Genomic DNA, 25,397 nt, shown 5'->3' on the forward strand with positions numbered 1-25,397 from the left:
TTGGTAGTACTGGCCACAATATCATAAAGCCTGTTATGCACAAAATCTTGATAAGCAGAGACAAATCTTGCTTAGCTGGGTTTCCAGCTGATATGTAATATAGTTAAAACATTGTTGCCACTTGTTCACAACTCATATTTTTGCCTAGCAAAGTCATCTTCTTAGCAGTATTTTCTGCTTAAAGGCAGTGGACATTATTGGTATTTTCTCAAAATAATTATTATAATAAAACCTTTCTTGATTACGAGTAATGGGGAGAGTTTGATAGTATAAAACAATGTGAGAAACAGCGCACTCTGAAGTGACGTAGTTTTTGAGAAAGAAGTTATTTTCCAAGAATTTGATTTCGAGACCTCGAGATTTAGGATGTGAGGTCTCAAAATCAAGCATCTGAAAGCACACAACTTTAGTGTGACAAGGGAGTTTTTTCTTTCATTATTATCTCGCAACTTCGATGACCGATTGAGCTTAAATTTTCACAGCTGTGTTGTTTTATGCAGATGTTGAGATACACCAACTGTGAAGGCTAGTCTTTGACAATTACCAAGTGTACACTGTCTTTAACGGCTCTATGAAATTGGGGCCCTGAACAGTAGGTTAAGTCACATACCACATGCTAAGTTCAAACATGTTTGATCAAATGGACAGAAAATAAGTAAATATAACAATGAATGTATTTTATGGGTTTTTTTCCCCCTTGGTCATGTTGGCTGGGATTTGATTAAAAACAATTGTTTGATTATTTCTTTTATACAAGGAGTAACAAAACAAAGTAACAGGTGTCCGAAAATTGTAACATTTCCCTACTAATTGTTGTTTTCTGTGCTGGGGTCTGGGTTGGTATAATTACGGACACCCACTACTAGTAAATGTATTTTAGTCTTACAAACAAATCACTTGTTCTATTAAAACTACGTATAAATTTTATCCGCATCACCAGAGGAAAGTAAAGTTGTAACAAACTACAATGAGGAAACATGCAATTTCAACAAACACAGGTTGAACACAGGTGTGGCACAGCATCGATAACATAGTATATTTTGAATGAATAAGTTTGACTAACTATTGCTTAGCCTATGGTGGTACCAAGTGGAAAAGTCACAGGACTAATAAACAATTTCCAATCAGGGTAAGTGACTTCATAAAGCCTGTAAGCACAAAAGTTAGCTTAGCAGGAAATTTCTTCCTTAATAAAAACAGGATTACCAACCAACAAATTTCCACATGATTTTCAGGAAAAGCAATTAACAGCTGAATGCCAGGAACAAGCAATATGCAACAAATTAATATTTGGTTGGCAATCTTGTTTTTATCAAGGAAGAAATTTCATGCTAAGCAAATTTTTTGTACTTACAGGCTTTATGAAATTGGGCCCAGGTAGCTTGTCATTTCACTAGTCCGTCAGGTTTGTCACCAGTCCATTTTTCACACTGTATATAGGGATGCTTTCCAACACTAAACTAGCCTGCCGCAGAATTTTGACTGGTCTTTGGGTGGTTTAACTGGTTTTTGGCCAGCGGACCACTGTTAAGTGTGAACGCTGCCAACACATCTGTAACACCCTTAAGTAACCCATGCAATACACTATCATCCAGTATGGATCTTTCTGCTAACAAAAACATCGATTCAGACTTGCATGCGGCAGTGCAGTGTCTATCAAAGCTTATAAGCACCAAATTTTGCTAAGCGTATAAACAACCTGCTCAGCAGAAATAGGTTACCAACCAAATTGCCATTTAGTTCATCTTGTTGCCCCGGTAATTGTTCAAGTTATTTGTGGGCGAATTTTCTGCTTAACAGCTTTATGAAATTTGGCCCTCGTGGTTCGAGACATTTTACTATTGATGTTATTGATGCTGTTCCTTATCGATATTAATAAGACTACATACTCAGCCTAGGATTTGGTAAATTGAAGCTAATCACTTGGGATCATTCTGTATGGATGGAAAAGAGAAACTAAGTATAAAGAATAAAAACAAACAAGAACTTTGCCCGGACGGGTTGTAAATTGTTAAAGACACTGGACACTCATTGGTAATTGTCAAAGACCAGTCTTCTCTTTTGGTGTATCTCAACATATGCATAAAATAACAAACCTGTGAAAATTTGAGCTCAATTGGTCGTTGAAGTTGTGAGATAACTATGGAAGAAAGAACACCCTTGTCACACGAAGTTGTGTGTTTTCATGCTTGATTTCGAGACCTCAAAAAGCTAATTCTGAGGTCTCGAAATCAAACTCAAGGAAAATTACTTCTTTCTTGAAAGACTACGTCACTTCAGAGGGAGCTGTTTCTCACAATGGTTAACACTATCAACCTCTCCCCATTACTCGTTACCAAGTAAGGTTTTATGCTAATAATTATTTTGAGTAATTACCAATAGTGTCAAGTACCTTTAATACATGTAATACAGAGGAATGTCTAACAGGGTAAACTTACCTTCACAATCCCTGAATGAGATTGGATTTGGTCTGAACTTCAATTAAAAAATCTTAGAACTTAGGATGAGTTAAGTTCCATATCCAGCCGTCGATATCACCAAACTCTTCCTAACTTAGGATTAATCTTGGGACTAAGGACGGGGTCAGTTTCGTATACAAATACATAGGACGCATGAACCCATCCTAAGTTAGGGCGAGTTACTCGTCTTAACTCGAGATAGGATTAATCCTAGCGTTTCGTGAAATCGGCTGCAGAGCTGTTAGGGCGCATTGAACCCATCCTAAGTTAGGGCGAGTTACTCGTCCTAACTCGAGTTAGGATTAATCCTAGCGTTTTGTGAAATCGGCTGCAGAGATGTTAGGGCCCATTGAACCCATCCTAAGTTAGGATGAGTTACTCGTCTTAACTCGAGATAGGATTAATCCTAGCGTTTCGTGAAATCGGCTGCAGAGCTGTTAGGGCGCATTGAACCCATCCTAAGTTAGGGCGAGTTACTCGTCCTAACTCGAGTTAGGATTAATCCTAGCGTTTTGTGAAATCGGCTGCAGAGATGTTGGGGCCCATTGAACCCATCCTAAGTTAGGATTGATGAAATATTCATGTTCAGGTTGAAGATCTATATACAGATTATACTTCTTGGCCATGTTGTTATTTTAATCTCGACCTGACAGCTGCGACTGGTCTTAATTGTGGACTTGGCGGTTTATGTGCTGGGACGGGTCTCTTTGTATTTGGCGAACTGAAGTACGTATGTCTGATTTCAAACTCATTTTCATCACACGGTACCTCATGAAATGACGGCTCGTGCAAGGGGACTGGTTCACAAACCAGGTTAGCATATGAATGTTCAAATTTTGAAGTGGAGGTATCATCTATGGGACATGTGGTGCGGGCCGAGGGGGCGGGCGGAGACCCACCTGATTTTTGGGGGAAATCATCTTCGAAGACGCAGGAATAAATATCGTCGTCTTCGATGACTACTGGTGGCGGGGAATCTAAAACAGAAAAAAAAACCGTTAAAATAGCCTAGCCTCGGAAATACAAACTTCTTCATTTCAAAACTAAAATTGAGAAAAAGATCCAAATGTTCACAAGTTGATCATGAATCAAACAGCGTTTGCATACGCTGTGTCATCAGCCATGAGAATACTTGAACAATTGTCAAACAATTGTCATTTGCTATTTACATTATTATCTCGCAGTTTCGACAACCAATTGAGCTCAAATTTTCACAGGTTTGTTTTTTCATGCATATGTTGAGATACACCAAATTAACTTGGGCGATATTGCTTCTATTATCCCACGATACATCGTCAAAAAAGTATCAAGATATTTGATTAAATCACGATTTATATTTGAAGTATAAAAGTCTGACATGTTACTATGCCCAATTTTAAAATTTCTGTGTTCTAAACAAATCGAGATATGGATATGGAGGTGTACTGTCTACCCATGGTGTTATAGCTCTATGAGTTACACACACATAAAGTGTCTTTTAAAGTGTCTACTGCGCATGACTGTTCTTACATGTGTGTATATCCTGCCCATTTCATTCTAGCTAACCAATAAGCATCCATAATGCACATGGGGTGACTTCTCATTCACAAAATGGGTTGTGGATGGGTTGTGGTTTGTGTAATATGATCCCATTGTGGTCTGCAGTTCGGCGGCGAGGCAGCGCACAAGGCTCCCACACAGGGGAGGTAATTGATACATTGTGTTACTTCTGAAGTGTCTGTGGGAGACCGCCTGGGCCTAAAGTCTTTGATGTTATTTTGTTCAATTGGGGAATCTTGCGGTTGGTTCTGGGACTTTATACTTTTTTAAACAGCCCGTTGTGGTTGCAAGACGTCTCAATTAAGGAATATATCATGATACATCATGATACAAAACCACGATTTGCCGAAAATTCCATTAACAAAAAATCAAGACGATATGGTAATCGTTTAAGAAATGGTATCGCGATTTTTGATTATATCAAGATATCGCCCAAGCTTAACACCAAGTGAGAAGACTGGTCTTTGACAATTACCAATAGTGTCTAGTGTCTTTTATTATTCAAGTATTTTTGAAAGCACACTTACTTTTAGGACTTTTTGGAGGTGGGTCTTTCACTGCTTTCTGGAATGGCTTTGGGGAGACAGCCGGCTTGCGAAGTTTAGTTTGGGGTGTTGGGCACACAACGACTGATTGGCGTTGATGTTCTTTCAATTTGTCGTTATCCATATTGCCGTAGAGCTGGCCGGAGTCCTCCTGGCCATCCTCGGGGACGAAGTAGACGGGGTCGTTTTCCGGTTCATTTTGCTCCACTTGGATTCTGGGAGGGCATTGGGCTGAATTGGCTGAACTGTTGAAACTAGGATTTAATCAGAAAAACAATTTGGTGGAAAAAGTGGTTAATATACTGGTCTTCACAGCCAAAGATCAAAGTAATGAGTTAACAGTAACAGTAACAGTAATGAGTTAACAGTAATGAGTTAACAGTAACAGTAACAGTAACAGTAACAGTAACAGTAACAGTAACAATAACAATAACAATAACAATAATAATAATAATAATAATAATAATAATACTACTACTACTAATAATAATAATAATAATAATGGTGGCCTCTTATAAAGCGCTCAGGTCCATCAAGCATGACGCTAATGGTGCTTTACAAGCAAAATTCATACAAAACGACAATGTAACTATACAACATTGCACATATACATATTGACTATCTTAACTTAGGTAGAGATGCAGGGTCATCAGTTCAATGGAACAGAATTACGAAGTGAACAAATGAGTTTTGAGTAGTTGCTTGAAAGAACTAGCAGATGAGGCTTGGCAAAGAAGAAGAGGAAGATTGTTCAAGAGAGATGGGACTGTGTGGGTAAAGCTGTGGTCACCCCAAGAGTGCCCCGATCGGGAAACCTGAAGAAGCAAAGAATGTGATGACCGAAGTCTGCGAGATGGTTGATATGCCTAGATAGAGTTCTGCAAGTAGATTGGTGAGGAGCCATGGACTGTGTGGTAGACCAGCAACAGAAGTTTGAATGTGATTCGTTTCCAACAGGGTACCAGTGAAGAGAATGAAGAAACGGTGTTATGTGACAGGTGTTAGTACAGTAACTGGTACTGATGACGCATAGGTTGACTGACGAGTCAATGGTATTCCTAAATAAGGATAATTCTTCCTGCGTGGACATTCTCACGCCGGGGTTTTGGCGATATCCCAATGTGGCCACCGGGACTGGACTTTCATTCTTGAACATGTTGAAAGGGCAAGGCCATTTTCATTTTGCAAAGGGCACTTCCATTGGGGAATCTTAAAGTCAATGGGAAAATTTTCAAGGGCACCAAGGCCTAGGCCAGGGGGAAAACTTCCTCAGGTTAATTTAATTGTATACAAATACATTTTCAATTCCAAAACCCTTTATCACGCTGCCTCCATCTTGGTCACATTCCTTGTATCGAATAACAAAAATGAATGCTAATAATCATTATGCAATTAGAAACCAGACTATTTTTTCCTTCCAGCCTCGGAATGGTTACTCACCTAGGTGGCATAACGGGGGTCTCTGGATCTGATGCAACTTCAAAATATTCTGATTTGCTGGCCCTCGGGGATGAAAGACATGGGGAGAGATTTGGAACGACGTACATATCATCCTCTTCAACCTGTTGAACCTCTACCTCATCTAATAATAATAATAATAACAATAATAAAAACAATAATAAAAACAATAATAAAAACAATAATAAAAACAATAATAAAAACAATAATAAAAACAATAATAAAAACAATAATAAAAACAATAATAAAAACAATAATAAAAACAATAACAATATTCTTTTAAATGCGTTACATAACACATTCGACCAACAGCTTAACATCCCATCAAAAGGGCGAAGCAATGGTCAAGTGTCTTGCTTAAGGACACAAGTGTCACGACTGGGGATTCGAACCCACACTCTGATGATCAGAAACACCAGAGTTTGAATTCGGTGCTCTTAATCGCTGGGCAACGACACTTCCAAAATAACAAAACTTCTTTCAATAATAAAAACAGTACAAGATATTTATATCAGTGTAGCACATAATGCAGAAGCCACTACAAGCCACATAAAAACCTAAAACAAAGAAATACAATATATTATAGACCATGTGAATTTTGTCTACAATAAGTGTGACCTTGTACATTCTTTGGGTATTCTGGCAGGCAAGATACTGCACTGGCCCATGGGAAAGTTGACATTTTGTGTCATAATTTCCACATAAAACCAAGAGTTATGAAAGTAAAAGCTTGACAAGTTTTGAGATGTGCCCCCTTTCATCATATCAAAAGTTGATAAGAATTAGACAGTGCAATCTCCATAAAATATAAGAACTTATGATTTCTCTCATTAGGCTGTGTACAAATCCTGCCTGCAGGAAGTCCAGGCTCTGTGGCTCTTTTGTAAACATGTGATGTCACAGGTCACATCGTCTAACAATTAACCCCTTGCACGCACGTCACACGCGGCGACTGTGCCACTCTCACCATTTTGGTGGTCAATAGGTTTACGTTTAAACCCTGCGTCGCCTAAAATGCGCACTTCACTGAATAACGCACAGAGTGACATTGCCCACCAGTATGGCGCATCCAAGATTATTCAATGATGATGCAGGTGAATTGGATCAATATACATGATCCTAAGAGTAGGAAATCATGGGGTGATAGGTCATTTTCGCATGCTGGACCCACATTCTGGAATGACTTACCATTTTCAAATTCGTAATATTTCTGGTATTAAAACTTTCAAGATTAGTTTGAAAACTAGCTTGTTTAAAATGGCCTATCTGAAATTTTTGTTTGTCTGATTTTCCTTGACTGTGTGAGGATTCCCTTTCGTGTGACTTGAGCACCTTAATTTGGTGGATTTTGTCGGTTTACAAATTTCCTACATGTATATTATTATTATTTTAAAAAAAATTGTTTCTTGAAAGTTCCTGTAACTAATGGTGGCATCCATTCGGTAATTTCTCATTAACTAATTTCTCATTAACAATCAATGACATAAAACAAGTGGATCGTACTATTTCTTGGTGGGAGTTTCGGCGCTTCATTTCCAGAGATTTTCTTTTTAAGCATTTCCTCATCAGGCGTCATATATTCGTTTTCATCTTCCAAGTCGCTTTCATCGCTCTCAGATGCATGGTTAAAAACTGAAACAAAGAGAAGGAAAAAACAAAAACATTCTTTTGGTTTTACCCTCACACTGATGATGCTCTCGGAGGTCCTTCAGGAAGACAAATCCACAGGCTGCTCTGGTAGGATTTGAACCCAGGACCCTAGCATTCTAGTGTAGATGTCTTAACCACTACAGGCTGGCTGGCTGTGGCATAGTATGTTTAAAACAATGGTGGATGATATTGCATGGTCAGACAGTAGGAGGGTTGACTGTACTGTGTAGATGCATTCACAACTTGATATCATATTGCAGGCTGGCATATCATTCAACACTACATTGGATGATATTAAATGGTCAGACAGTAGGAGGGTTGACTGTGTACTGTGTGGATGCATTCACAACTTGCTATCATATTGCAGGCTGGCATATCCTTCAACACTACAGTGGATGATATTGAATGGTCAGACAGTAGGAGGGTTGACTGCGTAACTGTATGTTGATGCATTCAGCACATGGTATCATACTGCTAGCTGACATAGAGAGGTATCATTCAAAACACACTGGATGATATTGAAAGGTCAGCCAGTAGGAGGGTTGACAATGTACCGTTGAAATGCAATCATAACTTGATATCATACACCAGTCTGGCATGTGATTCAATGCCACATTGGATGATATTGAATGGTCAGACAGTAGGAGGGTTGACTGTGTACTGTGTAAATGCAATCACCACATAGTATCAAACTGCAGGCTGGCATAGCTTATCTATCATTCAATACCACAGCAGTATATATTAAAAGGTCAGACAGTGGGAGGGTTGACTCAGGAAAAAATACATAAAGACAAAGTATGACATTACCTTGAACCCCACCCTTCGGCTGCTTATTTTTACCATGTTGTGTGAAAACAGGTTCCGATGGTAGACTGCAGATTTGGGGTGAGGTATTAAAGGTCTGCGGGGATGGTAAAGACTTGAACTTCTGTGCTGGCAGGTTTCGTTCTAATGCTGGATCTCTTGGAGGGAGCTGAAGATGCAACTTTCTGAAAACGTCCTCAACTTTAATGCTATTTTCTGTAAAAGAAAGTAATCAAAAATATAAATTTTAAGCAATTATAGTAAAGCATCTTGCTTAAAGATGCTATGTCAGATTTTTGGCCGATTTGACCCAAAAATGTTGATTTAAAATTCAATAGGTATTTTGAAGGGGGTCGAGAAAGTTACAAGCTTTCATTTGAGCCATTGCTCAAAAAGTCCGCCAATTATATGTAGCAGTGAAAACAATATACATCATGTGACCAATTCTTATGTGTTTTATAAGAAACGTTTTAAATTTTTGTCATGGTTTCAGACCATTAAAAGTAAAAGTTAAACGTTTTTTTGTTAGAGCGGGTGATACTCTTTGAAATACCATTCACTCACAAAAAATCTATTTTTTAATGTTTGGGGCAAAAAATCTGACAAAGCATCTTTAAGGACACAAGTGTCATGAAAAGGATTTGAATCGACACCCGATGACTTAACCACCAGAACTCAAGTTCAGGGCTCTTAACCACTCGTTTGTTCTCTCCCGAGTCATGAAGGGTCTTTCTTCGCACCCTCTGGCTTCCTTTTTCAGAAAATCATCACACATCTCTGGCTGTGCTCTGTGGTCATTTATAGGTTGATGTATCTAAAAGGCCCCTTTACATGCCTGTCACTCGGATGGCCATGGTAAGGCATTGCTGCAGGCACACTGAGCTGCCTGCAAGCCGTCTGGTGCTGTTGGAATCGACTTAAGCCCGGTTCATACTTCCTGCGAATGCGAATGCGATGCAAATTTGACGTGAATATGACGTCACAACTCTCCTTTCGCAGCAACAGTCGCGAGTGAGTTGAGCAGAGTTGAACTGCTCCGAATTATTCAGTGCAAATTTGTGACGTCAACATTCCGGGGAAGTATGAACTGGGCTTTATGGGGTGAAGCTGAGGGGAAGACTGAGATTGAGCCATGTCGGGGTCCCGAGGAGAGTTGCTGGGGCGGAGACCACAACAGAGTTGGCTGCCTGCAAGCTGTCTGGTGCTAGCTGTGGGAACCGACTTATAGGGTGAAGCTGAGGGGAAGACAGAGGTCGAGCTATGTCAGAGTCTTGAGGAGAGATGCTGGAAAGAGACCACAACAGAGTTGGCTTCCTGAATAAAGGACAGGGAAGACAGGCACCCTGAGCTGCCTGCAAGCCGTCTGGTGCTAGCTGTGGGAATCGACTTATAGGGTGAAGCTGAGGGGAAGACAGAGGTTGAGATATGTCAGAGTCTTGAGGAGAGATGCTGGAAAGAGACCACAACAGAGTTGGCTTCCTGAATAAAGGACAGGGAAGACAGGCACCCTGAGCTGCCTGCAAGCCGTCTGGTGCTAGCTGTGGGAATCGACTTATAGGGTGAAGCTGAGGGGAAGACAGAGGTTGAGATATGTCAGAGTCTTGAGGAGAGATGCTGGAAAGAGACCACAACAGAGTTGGCTTCCTGAATAAAGGACTGGGAAGACAGGCACCCTGAGCTGCCTGCAAGCCGTCTGGTGCTAGCTGTGGGAACCGACTTATAGGGTGAAGCTGAGGGGAAGACAGAGGTTGAGATATGTCCGAGTCTTGAGGAGAGATGCTGGGGCTGAGACCACAACAGAGTTGGCTGCCTGCAAGCTGTCTGGTGCTAGCTGTGGGAACCGACTTATCGGGTGAAGCTGAGGGGAAGACAGAGGTCGAGCTATGTCAGAGTCTTGAGGAGAGATGCTGGAAAGAGACCACAACAGAGTTGGCTTCCTGAATAAAGGACAGGGAAGACAGGCACCCTGAGCTGCCTGCAAGCCGTCTGGTGCTAGCTGTGGGAATCGACTTATAGGGTGAAGCTGAGGGGAAGACAGAGGTTGAGATATGTCAGAGTCTTGAGGAGAGATGCTGGAAAGAGACCACAACAGAGTTGGCTTCCTGAATAAAGGACAGGGAAGACAGGCACCCTGAGCTGCCTGCAAGCCGTCTGGTGCTAGCTGTGGGAATCGACTTATAGGGTGAAGCTGAGGGGAAGACAGAGGTTGAGATATGTCCGAGTCTTGAGGAGAGATGCTGGGGCTGAGACCACAACAGAGTTGGCTGCCTGCATAAAGGACAGGAAGGGTTACAGGCGCCGGGGGAGATCTCGCTTGCGGGCGACCCTTCCACGTTGTAACTGCATCCTTCACAATTCCATTTCTCAGCAATGAGTGAAGAATGACTAGCCTACACAAATTATCATTACTATTACTTTTTTCTGTATCTTGCGTACTGGTTTCTATACCTGATACAGAACTAGGTGTCATTGCTGGTCCACTCGGCATCGACTCGACTGCTTCTAGTTTCACCTTACACAAGGCAGTGCTTTTCTCAAGAAAACCCATCAGAGATTGACAGTGTTTTGTCATCGACTCCTTCAACAGCACAGCCTAAACACACAGAAAAGAAATTTAAAGGTATTATACAGGACTGGGAGAGCCGAGAAAAATAGTCGCAGACACTGTTCATGTGTTGTGTGATCAACCAGGCCTGGAATTTGATCTTTGAAAGGGCAAGGCCATTTTTATTCTGCAAAGCCCACTTCCATTGGAAAATCTTAAAGTCTATGAGAAACCTTTGAAGGGGCACCAAGTCAAAGACCAGCCGTCGATTTCATCAAACTCTTTCTAACTTAGGATTAATCTTAGGACTTGGGCAAGTCAAGTTCCGTATCCAAAGACGTAGGACGTATTGAACCCATCCGAAGTAAGAACAGGTTACTCGTCCTAACTCGAGATAGGATCAATCCTAGCAATTCGTGAAATCGGCTGCAGGGCAAGGACGGCCATATCCTCCATGAAATCCCAGGCCTGAACAATCACATACAATATGTACATGAAACAACAAACAGTGAAAATTTGGGCCTATGCTGCTGTGTGAGTCAGGAGCATAGTGAAAAACCAAGCACAATTTTCACATTGTAAAACACATTGTCCTTATTTTTGAAAGTAACAACCAACATTTTATTTTAGGCTTTAGATATAGTTTTCCCGAATATGACTTCATTTCAGAGGAAAATATTTCACAATGGTTCTCTACATGAAGTATAGTGAAGAGCCTTGTTCAAGGGCACAAGTGTCATGACATGGATTTGCAACCACACTCCACTCAGCTGACAACACAAAAGCTTGGGTCCTGCAAACTAGACACCAGGGCCCAATTTCATGGCTCTGCTTTCCGAAAGCACAGAATCGGCGCTTACAGAAGCAGGGAATTCTGTGCTTACGGCAAGCGTATTTCACGCGTTAGTGGCGAATTTGGGCTTCTGCGCGTGCGTACACCACGTTACTAGGCATTCTACGCTTACAAGGCTAGCGCAGAAATTCGGCGCTTGCACGTAAGCGGGGAATCGTGATCGTAAGCGCAGAATTAGGCGGTAAGCAGAGCCATGAAATTGGGCTCAGTTGCGTTCGGCAACACCACACCACAAAGCTAACTAGACAGGGCAATATTCTTACCTTAAAGACTTCAAATTCTGCAAGACATTTCTTCAGTACTTCGGCCATTTCTCCATCTTTTGCTTGTGCCTTGAGAATAAAATAAACAACATTCAATTTGTTACTTAACATAGTTCCTTCTGGCTGACATCCTTGCACGAAACTAACATTTAAGATTTAAAGGCAGTGGACACTATTGGTAATTACTCAGAATAATTGTTAGCATAAAACCTTACTTGGCAACGAGTACTGGGGAGAGGTTAATAGTAAAAAACATTGTGAGAAACAGCTCTCTCTGAGGTAACAAAGTTTGTGGGAAATAAGTATTTTTCCACAAATTTGATTTCAAGACCTCAGAATTAGATTTTGAGGTCTCGAAATCAAGCATCTGAAAGCACAAAACTTTGTGTGACAAGGGTGTTTTTTTCTTTCATTATTATCTTGCAACTTCGATGACCAGTTGAGCTAAAATTTTCACTGGTTTGTTATTTTATGCATATGTTGAGGTACACCAAGTGAGAAGACTGGTCTTTGACAATTACCAACAGTGTCCAGTGCCTTTAAGACTATGCATGGTGTAAAACATACTTAGTGAGTAAAGTTTGCGACGACTGATGTAAAAATCTCTCTTTTTGTGAGTAGTGGTGGCTCTGAGACGAACCGGTTCGTTTGTTCGACATTTCGGTCAGTGCGCTCTGATCGTCTTCATTCTCCCGAAGACTGTCGGAGCACGCTGACCGAAACGAAGAGGGGGAACAAACCGGCTCTTCCCAGAGCCACCACCATTGACAACAGAGATTTTTACATGGTGTCACCACAAACCTTAGGCTGTGTCCGAAACGGCGACTTCAGCTACAGCTACGGCTAGATCAGTGCATCTGTCATTGTGGAAGAATGGACAGAAGTGCAAGATCTAGCCGTAGCTGTAGCCAAACGCGCCTTTTCGAACACGGCCATACTTGCTTAGTAACCTAAACAATCCATTTTCCATTGGGATATCTTCTTCTTACCAAATACAGCTCCGACTCCAAGTTCACAATTTTAGATTTTTCTGTTTTCTTGGCCTTCTTGGCACTCTCCACCTGCAAAAAGAGAACGGTTTTTAGAACATGAAAACATGTTGCAAGTAAATATAATTGGAGACTTAAAGAGAGAGTATAATAATGTACACATAATGACTCATAAAACTAATGGCAGTAAAATCTTACTTGCCTAGAAGTATTACCGTCGATTTCACCAAACTCTTCATAACTTAGGATTTATCTCAGGACATAAAACGAGTTAAGTTTCGTATCCATAGACGGTAGGGCATTGAACCCATCCTAAGTTAGGAAAAGTTACATGTCTTAAAGGAACACGTTGCCTTGGATCGGTCGAGTTGGTCTTTGAAAAGCGTTCATAACCGTTTGTTATAAAAATGAATATGGGTAGAAAGATGATGTAAAAATAGAATACAAGGATCCACACAAACATGCCTCGAAAATGCACGGTTTTCCTTTTACCTCGTCGACTAACACGGTCGGCCATTTATGGGAGTCAAATTTTTGACTCCCATAAATGGCTGAGCGTGTTAGTTCGCAGAGTAAAAGAAAAACCACGCAATTTCCAGGCATGTTTGTGTGGATCATTGTATTCTACTTTTAAAACATCTCTCTAACCATATCGATTTTATAACAACGGTTACAGAACGCTTTTCAAAGACCAACTCGACCGATCCAAGGCAACGTGTTCCTTTAACACGGATTGTCCAGATAAATAACACTGTATACTATACATGTAACAACCAACCTTGTTCCGGCAGGCGACCACCTTGCTTGCAGATTTCTCTTTTTCTCTCTGGACTTCTGTGATTTTCTTTCCTTCTGCTGTGATGTCCTTGAACGTCTTTCTGTATCTGGAACACTAAATCATGAAAAGAAAACAAATTCAAATGAGCTTGTATTATTTCAACGAGAAGTAAACTCTTTAAAAGTGTACCTGAAAATAATAATCATCTATTCACAGCCTTGATAAAAAATTGCGTTAATTATACAAATTTGTTTGTAGTTGAGCTTCACCATAAATGTCAAGGTATAATTATGTTTTTCCATTGTCGTTAACACACAGATGCCGTGATTGGTGGACCACGTGTCAAGATCCTCTAGGATGCTCCAAAATTTAATATAGGATTCCTATATGGGTAATTGTAGGGTGTAAGCTTAATAGGGTGCTTTGGATATTTCACAGCATCCTTTCTAAAATAATAATTCCCCACCCATCTGTCCAAACGGGGTTGCTCCATTGATATTTAATTTAGGATTCCTATATGGATAATGGGAGACTTTCCAACGCTAGGTGGCAGCCTGATTACCGGATAAATTTCCATTGTTTACGTAGTTCTGAACATGCACATACTTCTGAGAACAATGGATTACCCGGTAAGTCTGCTGTCACCTATGGTCCAAGAAAGTCTCCCACTATTGAGCGCTCAAAAGGATGCTTCACAGTGTTGTTTCTAAAATAATCAATCCCGCCTGTCTGCCCTAATGCGGGAAGGTCGTGTCAAGTGAGTAAAAGGTTAGTGTCTACAAGAGTTGTCCACGGTGTTTAAAGGCAGCGGACACTATTGGTAATTACTCAAAATAATTATTAGCGTAAAACCTTAATTGGTAACGAGTAATGGGGAGAGGTTGATGGTATAAAACATTGTGAGAAACGGCTCCCTCTGAAGTGACGCAGTTTTCGAGAAAGAAGTAATTTTCCACAAATTTGATTTCGTGACCTCAAGTTTAGAATTTGAGGTCTCGAAATCAAGCATCTGAAAGCATACAACTTCAGGTGACAAGCATGTTTTTTCTTTCATTATTATCTCGCAACTTTGATGACCAACTGAGCTCAAATTTTCACAGGTTTGTTATTTTATGCATATGTTGAGATACACCAAGTGAGAAGACTGGACTTTGACAAAAACCAATAGTGTCTACTGGCTTTAAAGGCACTGGACATTTGATAATTACTCAAAATGTAACTTTACACTTCAGTGATTTTAAATACTTTGGTGTAGTAGAATGTGCTTCCGTTACCGACCCTATTCATATTTTATAAACTAAAAGTATATCAGCCAAAAAGAAGAGGCCATTTTGAAGGCAGTCATTAGTAAAACAAATTGTGACAATTGCTTGATGTAACTTATTTTAAAAACTGTTAAAGGGTGGCTGCAGTGTTTTTTAAAATAATTTATTATGCGATTAAACATGACTTTTTAAACCTAAAATATTTTTTTATATTTTGTTATTAAATGCGCAAGTATTTAAAAAATGGTTTTCAAGTGATTAGGGGAACCCACCCCGCCCCTAAAAGGGAGCCTTCATGTGACGTCATGTCGGGAACCTGAGCCGTCGGGCCCCCTGGCTGTGTGCATATATATAGACTTGTGCACTGTGTGGCCTGGTACCTAGGCGCGTGTAGTTAGGGACCAGACTCTTTTTGCCGACAATATGTTTGAATTCCCGACGTGACGTGGATGGTAGGGGGGGGGGCAGTAACAATCCACAAAAGGGGGGGCATGACTTATTCGCTAATTACGCAAGTGAGATATGTCGGGGAAAAAACAAAACACATTTTATTGATGTTCAATAAATATATCAGAAATAAATGACAGCAAACTGTTTTTATTTTAATTCACTGCAGCATCCCTTTAATGATATCTATGATTTAAATAGAGTGTAATGAGTCAAAACGTCCTTGAGTTACCATGGAATTGCCCTATATACATTTCAACCCCAGAAGTCTCAAACATTTAAAGACACATTTCCTTGTACCCAAGTTTTTTACACTGTGAGTCATGCATTTATATGTAAATTTAATTATCCTTTTATTGATGGCAACTTTCTTGTGGCATGATGTTTATTTACTTTAATGCAAGTGTTTCCTGGTTCATCTGCAATACAATACTATAGCAACCAGATTTGTGTTGGGAAAAGGAAATGTGGCTACACTATGTATAGTCTATTATGACAAAGCCCGATGGGTTTCTTTTGTCAGAGAGAAGAGTTAGGTTAGTCATTTCGTATTCTGAACATGGACACCTATTGAAGAAAGACCGCCGAAAAAATGCAAGTCATATCCAAGCCGGATTAGGTTTCTCACCAAGCATAAGGAAGCTGATTGGGCCTATCACGCTGTCACCATCTTGGTCATGTTTCATTGCGCAAACATGGCACCAGACTATTATTTAGTTCAGCCTCAGTTTGGTTACAATGAGTTGGAATGGAGTACAAAATCAAGATGGCCACACCGTGACAAAGGTCTGTACGCACGAATTGCAGAAAACAAAACAGGAACAAAAAACATACAAACCCAAAGCAATTTTGTCAAAACACCCAAGTTGAAAACGCTCCAAGGACCTTGTTTCAATTCAGCGTGCTTTTGCCGAACTTCTAAAATGTTGGTACAAAATGCCCTTGTTGACCATATCGAATATTGACGTTACCATTCAAATACCTGTCCCAAAACATGTGACAGGTACGTAATGAAGCATGCAACGTAACGGTTTGATTTAAACGACACATGCACGCACGTACACATACACGCTTACAGATGCCATGTTGTAGGGCAATTCAGTCTATTGGCTCTTGACAATAAACCACTGGCATCAGGCTTGCGATCCAGTGTCAAATCAAGCCCTGGTGTCAGATAGTCACTAAGTTGTGCAGGTCAAACTGCAACTGCACTGCGTCACTGCGTCACCACCCCCCCCCCCCCCCTTAGAAAAACAAAGCAGAAAGTAGAAAAAGTCTCACCAGTCAATTAAAACTTACAAAAGAGAAATTCAAAAATTAGTTAGTGGCCGACGTTTCAACACAAGCAGAGTTTTCTTGAAGGCTACAAAACAGCCTACGTACTAGTGTTGAAACGTAAAGACACTCACCATGCTAACTATTTTCTTATATAAATTTCAGTCAATGATTACAAGCTGACCAACAAGTAGTGCAGTCAGGAAATTGGGGAAATCCTGTCATCGGCAAAGAGGAAATTAAGTGTTTTTTTTAAGCAAACTTCCAACAAAATCAATGATGTAAGTGTTTGTTTTTATCTTTCAGTGTAATTGAACCCGCACAAGCTAAAAAGCCACTTCAGATGATGGCTAACGTACAAAGATAGAGAAGATAACATGGTAAATTCTGATTGAAGGAGGACATTGAGGAGGGGCAAACGTACTGGGTTCAATTTCACCAAGCTGCTTCTTGCACCAAAAAGTAGAGCCATGTACAATTTAAGCATGCTGACCAGGGGCCAATTTCATAGAGCTGCTTATAAAGCAAAAAATTTACTTAACCACGAAAATAGCTCGCTTATTTTACACATGTTACTGGCCAAAATTTCCTGCCATATACATTGCTTATGACTAGTATTTAGCTGTTGTTTACTTAGCATAACAATTGAGTGGAGTCTTGGCCGGTGATCTGATTTTACTAAGCAATGAATTTTTTGCTTTGAAAGCAAAATTTTGTGCTTTTAAAAACAGCTCTATGAAATTGGGCCCAGAATTAGGTTACCATCCAGACTAACATTTGACATGAATTTGTGAAGAACCTATCTTTACTCCTTAGGAGTATGCAGCACCACAAACATACATGTAACTGGCAAACGTACCTACAAATTTTACAATGTAATTGATCACAAAGAAAGATGTAAGCCCCACACATCATTCTAGATTAAGATTCCAAGAACCTAGGAAGTAGGACCCTTGACAAAATTATCTTTGAAAAGGCATGCAATGTGCCCTCTTGTCTATGGTCGTTACAGCTTCCTACATATTTCCTCATGTGTGATAAGAATTTAAAAGACAATTTTGTCTTTCTAGGACTGTCAATATTGTTTCATGCTTTGAATGTGATGGGGTCTATGGTGTTTCCTCTGCCCATTCATGCATGAGAAGTTGGGGACCCACCTCTGGCCAGGAATATTGGTCTTGGAGAGGGCAAAGCCATTTTTCAATTGGTATCTTTTAAAAATAAGCCGTTTTCACACTGTTTCCCAGAGGAATACAGCCCCTGGGAGGCTCAGAGACTTGTTTTATCCCACGGCTACCCTGGCGCACTTCCACACAGTGTCCCTACTCCAATTCCCTGGAGTTACACTTTTCAAGAATAACCCAGGTTTTTACTGCTTACCCCTACTCCTGAGCAGGGGCAGCTATTCCACGGAATTTACTAGGCCTGGGCGAATTATTCGAATATCCGGTTAATGGCGAATAGGTTTTCCTATCCGTAACCGCGAATGCCTTTTTTTTCTTAACCGGATATCCGAATAGGGCGTGAATAGCTATTTATAAACCGGATAGTTCTGTAATTACAACCAAGTAACCAGATATTCTTTAATATCCGAATATCCGCAGACGTCAGGCGACAACTGACATGAATGTTTTGTCTGAATCCTAATGAAACTTCTATTAAGACAGCATAAAACAGCATAAATTAAGTATTTAACTATGCTCACCTCCGTGAAGAGTTAAAACAATGACATTTCTGACGTAATTTGTTCAAAGATTACAAAAGTTTTCCTTCACGTAGAGTCATCCATGATCAAAAGAAAAAGCAAATCGCCATCTTTAAATTAGATCCGGTCATTTTTATGAAAGAACCGAGTGACACTGTCTAAAACTAATATCAATCCGCCCAGAAGATCTCATTCACAATTGAACAGCGCCCTCTAGCGACAATTTTTTTTTTTTTTTAATATATATATATATATATATATATTTTTTTTTTAATAGCGCCCTCTAGCGGCCAAAAGAACTATTCGAATATCCGGTTAAATTCGGATAGTTGGCCAGCGGTATCCGAATAACAAAATTTCACTATTCGCCTAGCACTAGAATTTACTCATTCGCCGGGGGTAAAGCGAATCAAGTGAGAAACAGCCGACCGCTATTCCCCGTGGATAACCCCGGCATGCCCGGGGAAAAGCATAGTGTGAAAGGGGCTATAGAAAATATTACAGTATGGGAAAATTTTGAGGGGCACCAAGGCCAAGACCAGGGCAATGACAGCTTGGGCCCTGTCCTCCAAAGACTCTTATTCCTGCACCCTGTTACCTTACGTGACTGCTTCGCTCATTTTTTGGCACATATCACCACCTTGCTGAGAAGATTTGCCAAAATGTTCACTTTGTATCATTTAGCTTTTTCCCGAACCTCTACATGGGTCATTAAAGCCATAATTGGACACTTTCGGTAAACAGTATTGTCCAAAGGCCCACACTTCGTGTATCACAACTTATATATAAAATAACAAACCTGTGAAAATTTAGGCTCAATCGGTCATCGGAGTCAGGAGAAAATAATGGCAAAACCCGCCCCTGTTTCTGCACGTTTCGCCGTGTCATGACATGTGTTTAAAATAAATTGGTAATTCTCAATTGATAATTGTTTTAATGTTTTCTCAAAAAGAAAATCATTTCATGGAACAATATTTCAAGAGAAGTCTTTCACCATTACCTTCTGTAAACCCTTTAAAGTATTTGTAAATCTGTGAACTTTTTTTTTTCTGTTCCGAAAGTGTATAATGGCTTTAAGAACATTTGAGAGTTCGCAGAGAATTGAAACCTAATCATCGTTACCATTTCATATTTCTGGTAATGAAACCAAAGATGTCTCATTAAATTGAAGTGAACTTTATCAGCTGTATTTCACAAGCCTGAGGGAACCTGTAAAAAAAAGTGCTAGCGCTGTGAACCAGGGGTTGATTTCACAATAATACGCCTCTCTTAATATTTATGCGTGAGTAGGTCTTCATGTATGTCATAATTCTAACCCCAAGCGAGGCCATCCATGTGTAGGCAAAGTACACTGCAAGTGGTGGTGGACGTTAAGCTTGGGCGATATCGATTTATTTTATTCACGATATATCACCGACAATATATCGCGATATTCGATATAATCGCGATTAATTAAATTTGACATCATCAGTCTTCAAACTCCAAGTGAAAGTTGTAGAAGAGACAGTCATAGCATAAGAGAGGTGTTCTAATGACCTATTCTTCTGGTTTTACTCCAAACCCATGGGGTGCAAGATGTCTAAGCTAGCAAATACATCGCGATGTTAAATCGATATCGTGATATATCGCAATTAATCGCGATATATCGATATTTCGATTAAAACCAAATCCATACGATATCAAAATCGTTTCCAAATTAATATCGCGATATTCGATAATATCGTGATATCGCCCAAGCTTAGTGGACGTGCGCCTATGGCCTCATTTTGGGTTAGACATGTGATGTCATGCATTAATTTTAAGAGAGACGTACTATGTCCTAACTTAGCACTTGTCCCAGGACTCTTTAGGAGTAATTTAAAACTTAAGGCTAGTCCTAAGTTAGGTCGAGGGAAACCTGCCTAACTCGAGCTAAGACTAGTCTTAACTCTTCGTGAAAAAATATACCCCAGAAACACCAACTAATTTTTGGTTTAAAAATTGCCACAATGTAAAAAAATATTTCTGGTAATGACAATGACAATGTATACAAAAATAATTTCTTGTTTTTCTCCTTATTGTTAATTTCTATTTGATGTTTGCTTTTGATGTTTGTATTTTTATGTGCAATCAGTTTTTTAACTGCGATAAATTTTTTAATTAAATTGAAATGAAAAATAAGAATACAATAAATATTTTTGTCTCGTACCTCTTCCATATATTCTTGTAAGAGTTGAGTAAATCCGGCATCCAAGTCGGACCACGCTGAAAACACATCTGGGAATGCATAGTTGGGTTCACTGTAAGACCATTTGAGTAGGTCCAAGCTCACTGGAAGTGAACAAGAGAAGACAATTAACAACTTTACTCAAACTTAAAGGTCTTATTACCATTTAACTAAAAATCGGAAACAGCTACATTAAATAGATTTTCGCATAATGTAATGAGTTAAATTCAATTCACAAATTGTCACATGTTTGTTATTATGCATTTTATATGTTGAGATACACCAAGTGAGAAGACTGGTCTTTGACAATTACCAATTAGTGTCCAGTGTTTTTAAAAGCAACTCCATGAAATTGGACCCAGAACAATGCTTGGATACCTACTTATTCAAATACTAAGGGAAGCCATAGAAAATTCCCGCACCCACAGCAGGATTTCCCCCCCAAGGGGAAAAAACAACATTGTTTGTAAAGAAAGTTTCAACACACCACATTTACATTGTATTTCAAGCAACCCCAAAACCCCTTTTCATTTTCTGTCCTTCATTATTGTCTACCCAGGAATTCTTCAGTCACCTGTTATGTAACTGATTACACATCCTGAACCGCAAGAAGAAAACAAAGAAAACAATAAAATCCAGGTTTCTTCAAAAAGCTATCACTTCATGGTTAAAATGTGCACTTTTTGTTTCATCTCATTCGTCCAGTCTGCATCCAAACTGGCAGCCACAGCTATGGTTACAAATTTTTGGCAAGGGTGTTTTTAGGGACATCTTTGTCTTCAACGATGGAAATCTAGCCAAGCAGTTCATAACATCACAACATTGCAAACTGTAGCAAACACGTGTAGTGTCCTGAGTATGTTTAAATTGTGGTTGGGTGAGATATAATTCAAAATTCATTTTGCAATAACAACAGTTGAAGAAATGTATTATTTTTATAGGGGAAAAACTTCTCATAGGTCTCTTTCAGTCTGTAGTGCATGTGTCTGTGAGTGTTATGTCCATTGTTATCAGTCAGCCTTTTTTGACGGCTGATCTCTGTGGCTGATAGGGAGGTGGCAACAATTTCCTTTTTAAAACAAAGTTTCATACTGGAAGCTGTAGGAAAAGCCTTAATAAATTAACAACTCTGCTCTGGGAGTCGAACATTGATCTAGAATAACTAAATATTAATTTTGTTCCTTCCTTTACACCTTTTGTGCTGTATCAGTTCTTTCACGAGTTTCTGTGAAAAAATCACTAGGGCATAATACATGATTGGGTGGTATTGAAACCCACGATGCTTGCAGTTCAAGAGCAGTGTCATTAAAGGAACACGTTGCCTTAGATTGGACGAATTGGTCTATAAAAATGCGTTTGACACCGTTTTTTGTAAAATGCATTGGTTGGAAAGATGTTTTAAGAGTAGAATACAATGATCCACACAAATTTGACTCGAAACTGCGTGGTTTTCCTTTACTGTCATGACTGTGCGAACTAACACGGTCGGCCATTTATGGGAGTAAAAAATCTGACTCCCATAAACGGCCGACCTTGTTAGTCGACGAGGTAAAAGGAAAACCATGCAATTTCGAGGCATGTTTGTGTGGATCATTGTATATGCTACTTTTACAACATCTTTCTACCCATATGCATTTTATTACAACCGCTTTCCAAAGACCAACTTGACCGATCCAAGGCAACGTATTCCTTTAAAAACTAGACCACCGAGATTGCCAGGTATACAGATACAGGCAGTTCGAATCCTATATCAGGGGGTACCATCATTCCAGGCAAATACTTTCAAAATTCAGGCGAGTTCTTTGCAAACCCTCTCCATTTTGCTCGGACACAATTTCCTTTGGCACCGGACACACACATACTTGCCAAACACTCTTTCGCAAGACACCGGCGGCACAATAGACCTTTATCACGGTGTGGCCATCTTGATTTTACTCCATTCCAACTCATTGTAACCAAACTGAGGCTGGACGAAACAATAGTCTGGTGCCATGTTTGCACAATGAATGTTAGCGTTCATTACTGTTATGGAAACTGGGAACATGACCAAGATGGTGACAGCGTGATAAGGTCCATAATCCAGGTCGCAAGTATCCATGCAGCTCCAGTCAATGTTAATTTTGTCCCGAACCTTAAAATTACCTTGTTAAACCAAACATAAAAACCCCAGATCACGACCTGACACAGGCACAATAATCCAGAGGTCGCAGGTTAAAATCGGATAATTTTCTGCACGTCCCCACCAATTTATCCGCCCTTAATTAACTCAAAAACCTGAAAACCCCTGATCTTACCATCATTTAAACTGGATATAAGTTTTCCATTGATCAATTCTTGCACGGTTTTCTGGTCCATGACAACCGTAGCAAGATCGCTTCTTCTCAGCATGTTCTTTGCGACCCATTTCATTCCATCCATCTTCATCATCTTGACAGATACGATTCGTGCGCAAGTCTTGAAAGTCAACTGTACGCAATTTGGTTTGGCCTAAAATAATTCTCAAAACGTTTCAAGTTTAAACCTTTTCCATAAACACCCAAACATTGAATTAATTTACAACGATATGTCATCACAAGGCATCAGCCATAAAGTCTTAAATTTTCAAAGTTACACAATCAATTTGTTTGATCAAAAAACAAATCTGGTTGTTAATCACACTTCACAGAATACAGCAGCTTCTTCCTGGTTTGTTGCGCACGACTTGGATGTTTTGAAACAACAGCTTTCAGTTAAAGTTTCCGGCTTCTCTAAACATGTCTAAACTAAAAGTGAAAGTCAAATTCATCCGAGTTGATATATCAATTATCATCGAAGAATACAAAATAGTTGTGTCCATTTTCCCCGAACTTTAGCCAAAAAGGCACGGCCCAAAAGGCAGTGTTCAGCACAGTTCTGCACCCCTGCAATGCAACCGTCTACCGACCCGTCATACACCCCTTCCTCACAACATGCCGTTGCCGTTGTTTGTTGATGCAGCGATTTGTGCATGCAGGTAGCATCAAGTCCAGTGACAAAGTTGACTGACTCACTTATCACTCTTTCAAACTTCCTTTCTTCTTTTCCCCGATGGACACAAAGTTGGGGTTCATCAACACTTTATCTGATGTCTAGTTGAGATTGCACAGAAGTATGAACACGATCATCTTCTCCATTAGATGTAGATCACTTAACGTCGTCCAAGGATGGGAGAGAGAAGGCGGAAGTAAATAGTAAACTTACGTAGTGTGTACGATCTTTGATGTTAATCATAGAGCTATATAACTCTATGGTGTTAATGCATAACTGACTCGACCGGCGGTGACCCGGCCGGTCACACGTACCTTTTTCGGCACCTCTCAGCTCTCTGTGAACTCGGCACCACAAACTCGCCACATTATGCACTCATCCAAAGTCAGTCCCACATGTGAGGGGGTAGTAACGATAACGCAATGTGGCACAGCTCCGGCGTGACCAGTTAAAAAAGCAGAATCAATCAAGGATGCGATCAACAAGTAATTACCTTTTGACATAATGGGAGCGGGCCTAAGCGATTTGTTATTAAAAAGAAATCATGAATAATATTCGTTCCTAACAAAATTTTGAGTTGAATATCCTTCACTGTGATTTAAATTATCCCCATAACATGATTATGAAGAATATGTGTAGGTGGATGATGGAGGTGGTGATCCCAGCTACTCTGCAAAGGGTCGATCGTGAGGCCCACTGAAGTTCAATATTTTTGTGTTTTCATTTTTTTCTTTTTTCTTTTTGGCTGGTTAGCAATTTAAATTTCACTTTCATGCACCATTTATTTTAGTGACAAATAATTTATTGGTGTCAACACAAAGTTGACATGATTCAGATGCAATGAAGTAATAGTTATCCCTAATCGTGATCGTTACGTTGTTCTCTATGGTTGTTCATTATGCACGACAAACAGTTTGACCCCTATTTTTCTTTAAGTACCAAGATAATCACATAAGTGTAAATTTTACAAAATGTATTTGAAAAAATCAGGAATCAGGCCGGGACGGAGAAAGTTCTGTAACCTAATTTGTGATCACCATGCACGCCCATAAACTTTAAAGGCAGTGGACATATTATTGGTAATTGTCAAAGACCAGTTTTCTCTCTTCTCTCTTGGTGTATCTCAACATATGCATAAAATAACAAACCTGTGAAAGTTTGAGCTCAATCGGTCAACGAAGTTGCGAGATAAAGAAAAAAAACATCCTTGTCACACGAAGTTAATCCAAAAACACAAAGCTACCGCAACTAAATCACCTTGTATATAGCATGACTCGATTACAGAAACTTGCGGGAATTTTCTGTGCTCTAACTGGTTAAAAACTTTTTGGGCGAGACCACACGAACGCACAGGTAGGTTTTTACTCTATGCCAAGATGGGTCACGCACGCAAAACAAAACAATACCAAAAATACTAGTGTTACAGTGGTGCAACCTATAGGACATTTTAAAAGGCTAGCGTTTCACAAAATATTTGTTCACCCATTTTTAGAATTAGGAATTTGTATTTTCCATTCAATTTTTTTGCTTACGTTAGGGAGGAACTTGAACGTGAACGTCAGAAAATTGTGTTGTTAAAATCTAAACGTGAAGGTACCATTTTTCCGGCG

At 39.8% G+C, this 25,397-nt stretch overlaps 1 protein-coding gene across 2 annotated transcripts; it reads right to left on the bottom strand.

Moving 5' to 3' along the window:
- LOC139944814 (uncharacterized) lies at window positions 1-24,103 on the bottom strand. 2 transcript variants are annotated; one of them, XM_071941927.1, is made up of 12 exons: window positions 23,076-24,102; window positions 20,764-20,885; window positions 13,884-13,997; window positions 13,106-13,177; window positions 12,117-12,185; window positions 10,904-11,048; window positions 8,459-8,671; window positions 7,505-7,633; window positions 5,984-6,125; window positions 4,526-4,797; window positions 3,359-3,436; window positions 1-1,934 (listed from the first exon to the last, which is right to left on the bottom strand). In XM_071941927.1, exons 1-12 carry the CDS (start codon window positions 23,206-23,208, stop codon window positions 1,930-1,932), a joined length of 1,494 nt encoding a protein of 497 aa, XP_071798028.1. In that variant the 5' UTR covers window positions 23,209-24,102; the 3' UTR covers window positions 1-1,929. The 2 variants fall into 2 exon arrangements, with proteins under 2 accessions (XP_071798028.1, XP_071798027.1); XM_071941926.1 differs by having other exon boundaries at window positions 1-3,436; window positions 23,076-24,103.
- Window positions 24,104-25,397: the final 1,294 nt, after the last annotated feature.

This window comes from Asterias amurensis, chromosome 12 (assembly GCF_032118995.1).
Source record: "Asterias amurensis chromosome 12, ASM3211899v1".
In the NCBI taxonomy this organism is placed as follows: Eukaryota; Metazoa; Echinodermata; class Asteroidea; order Forcipulatida; family Asteriidae; genus Asterias; species Asterias amurensis.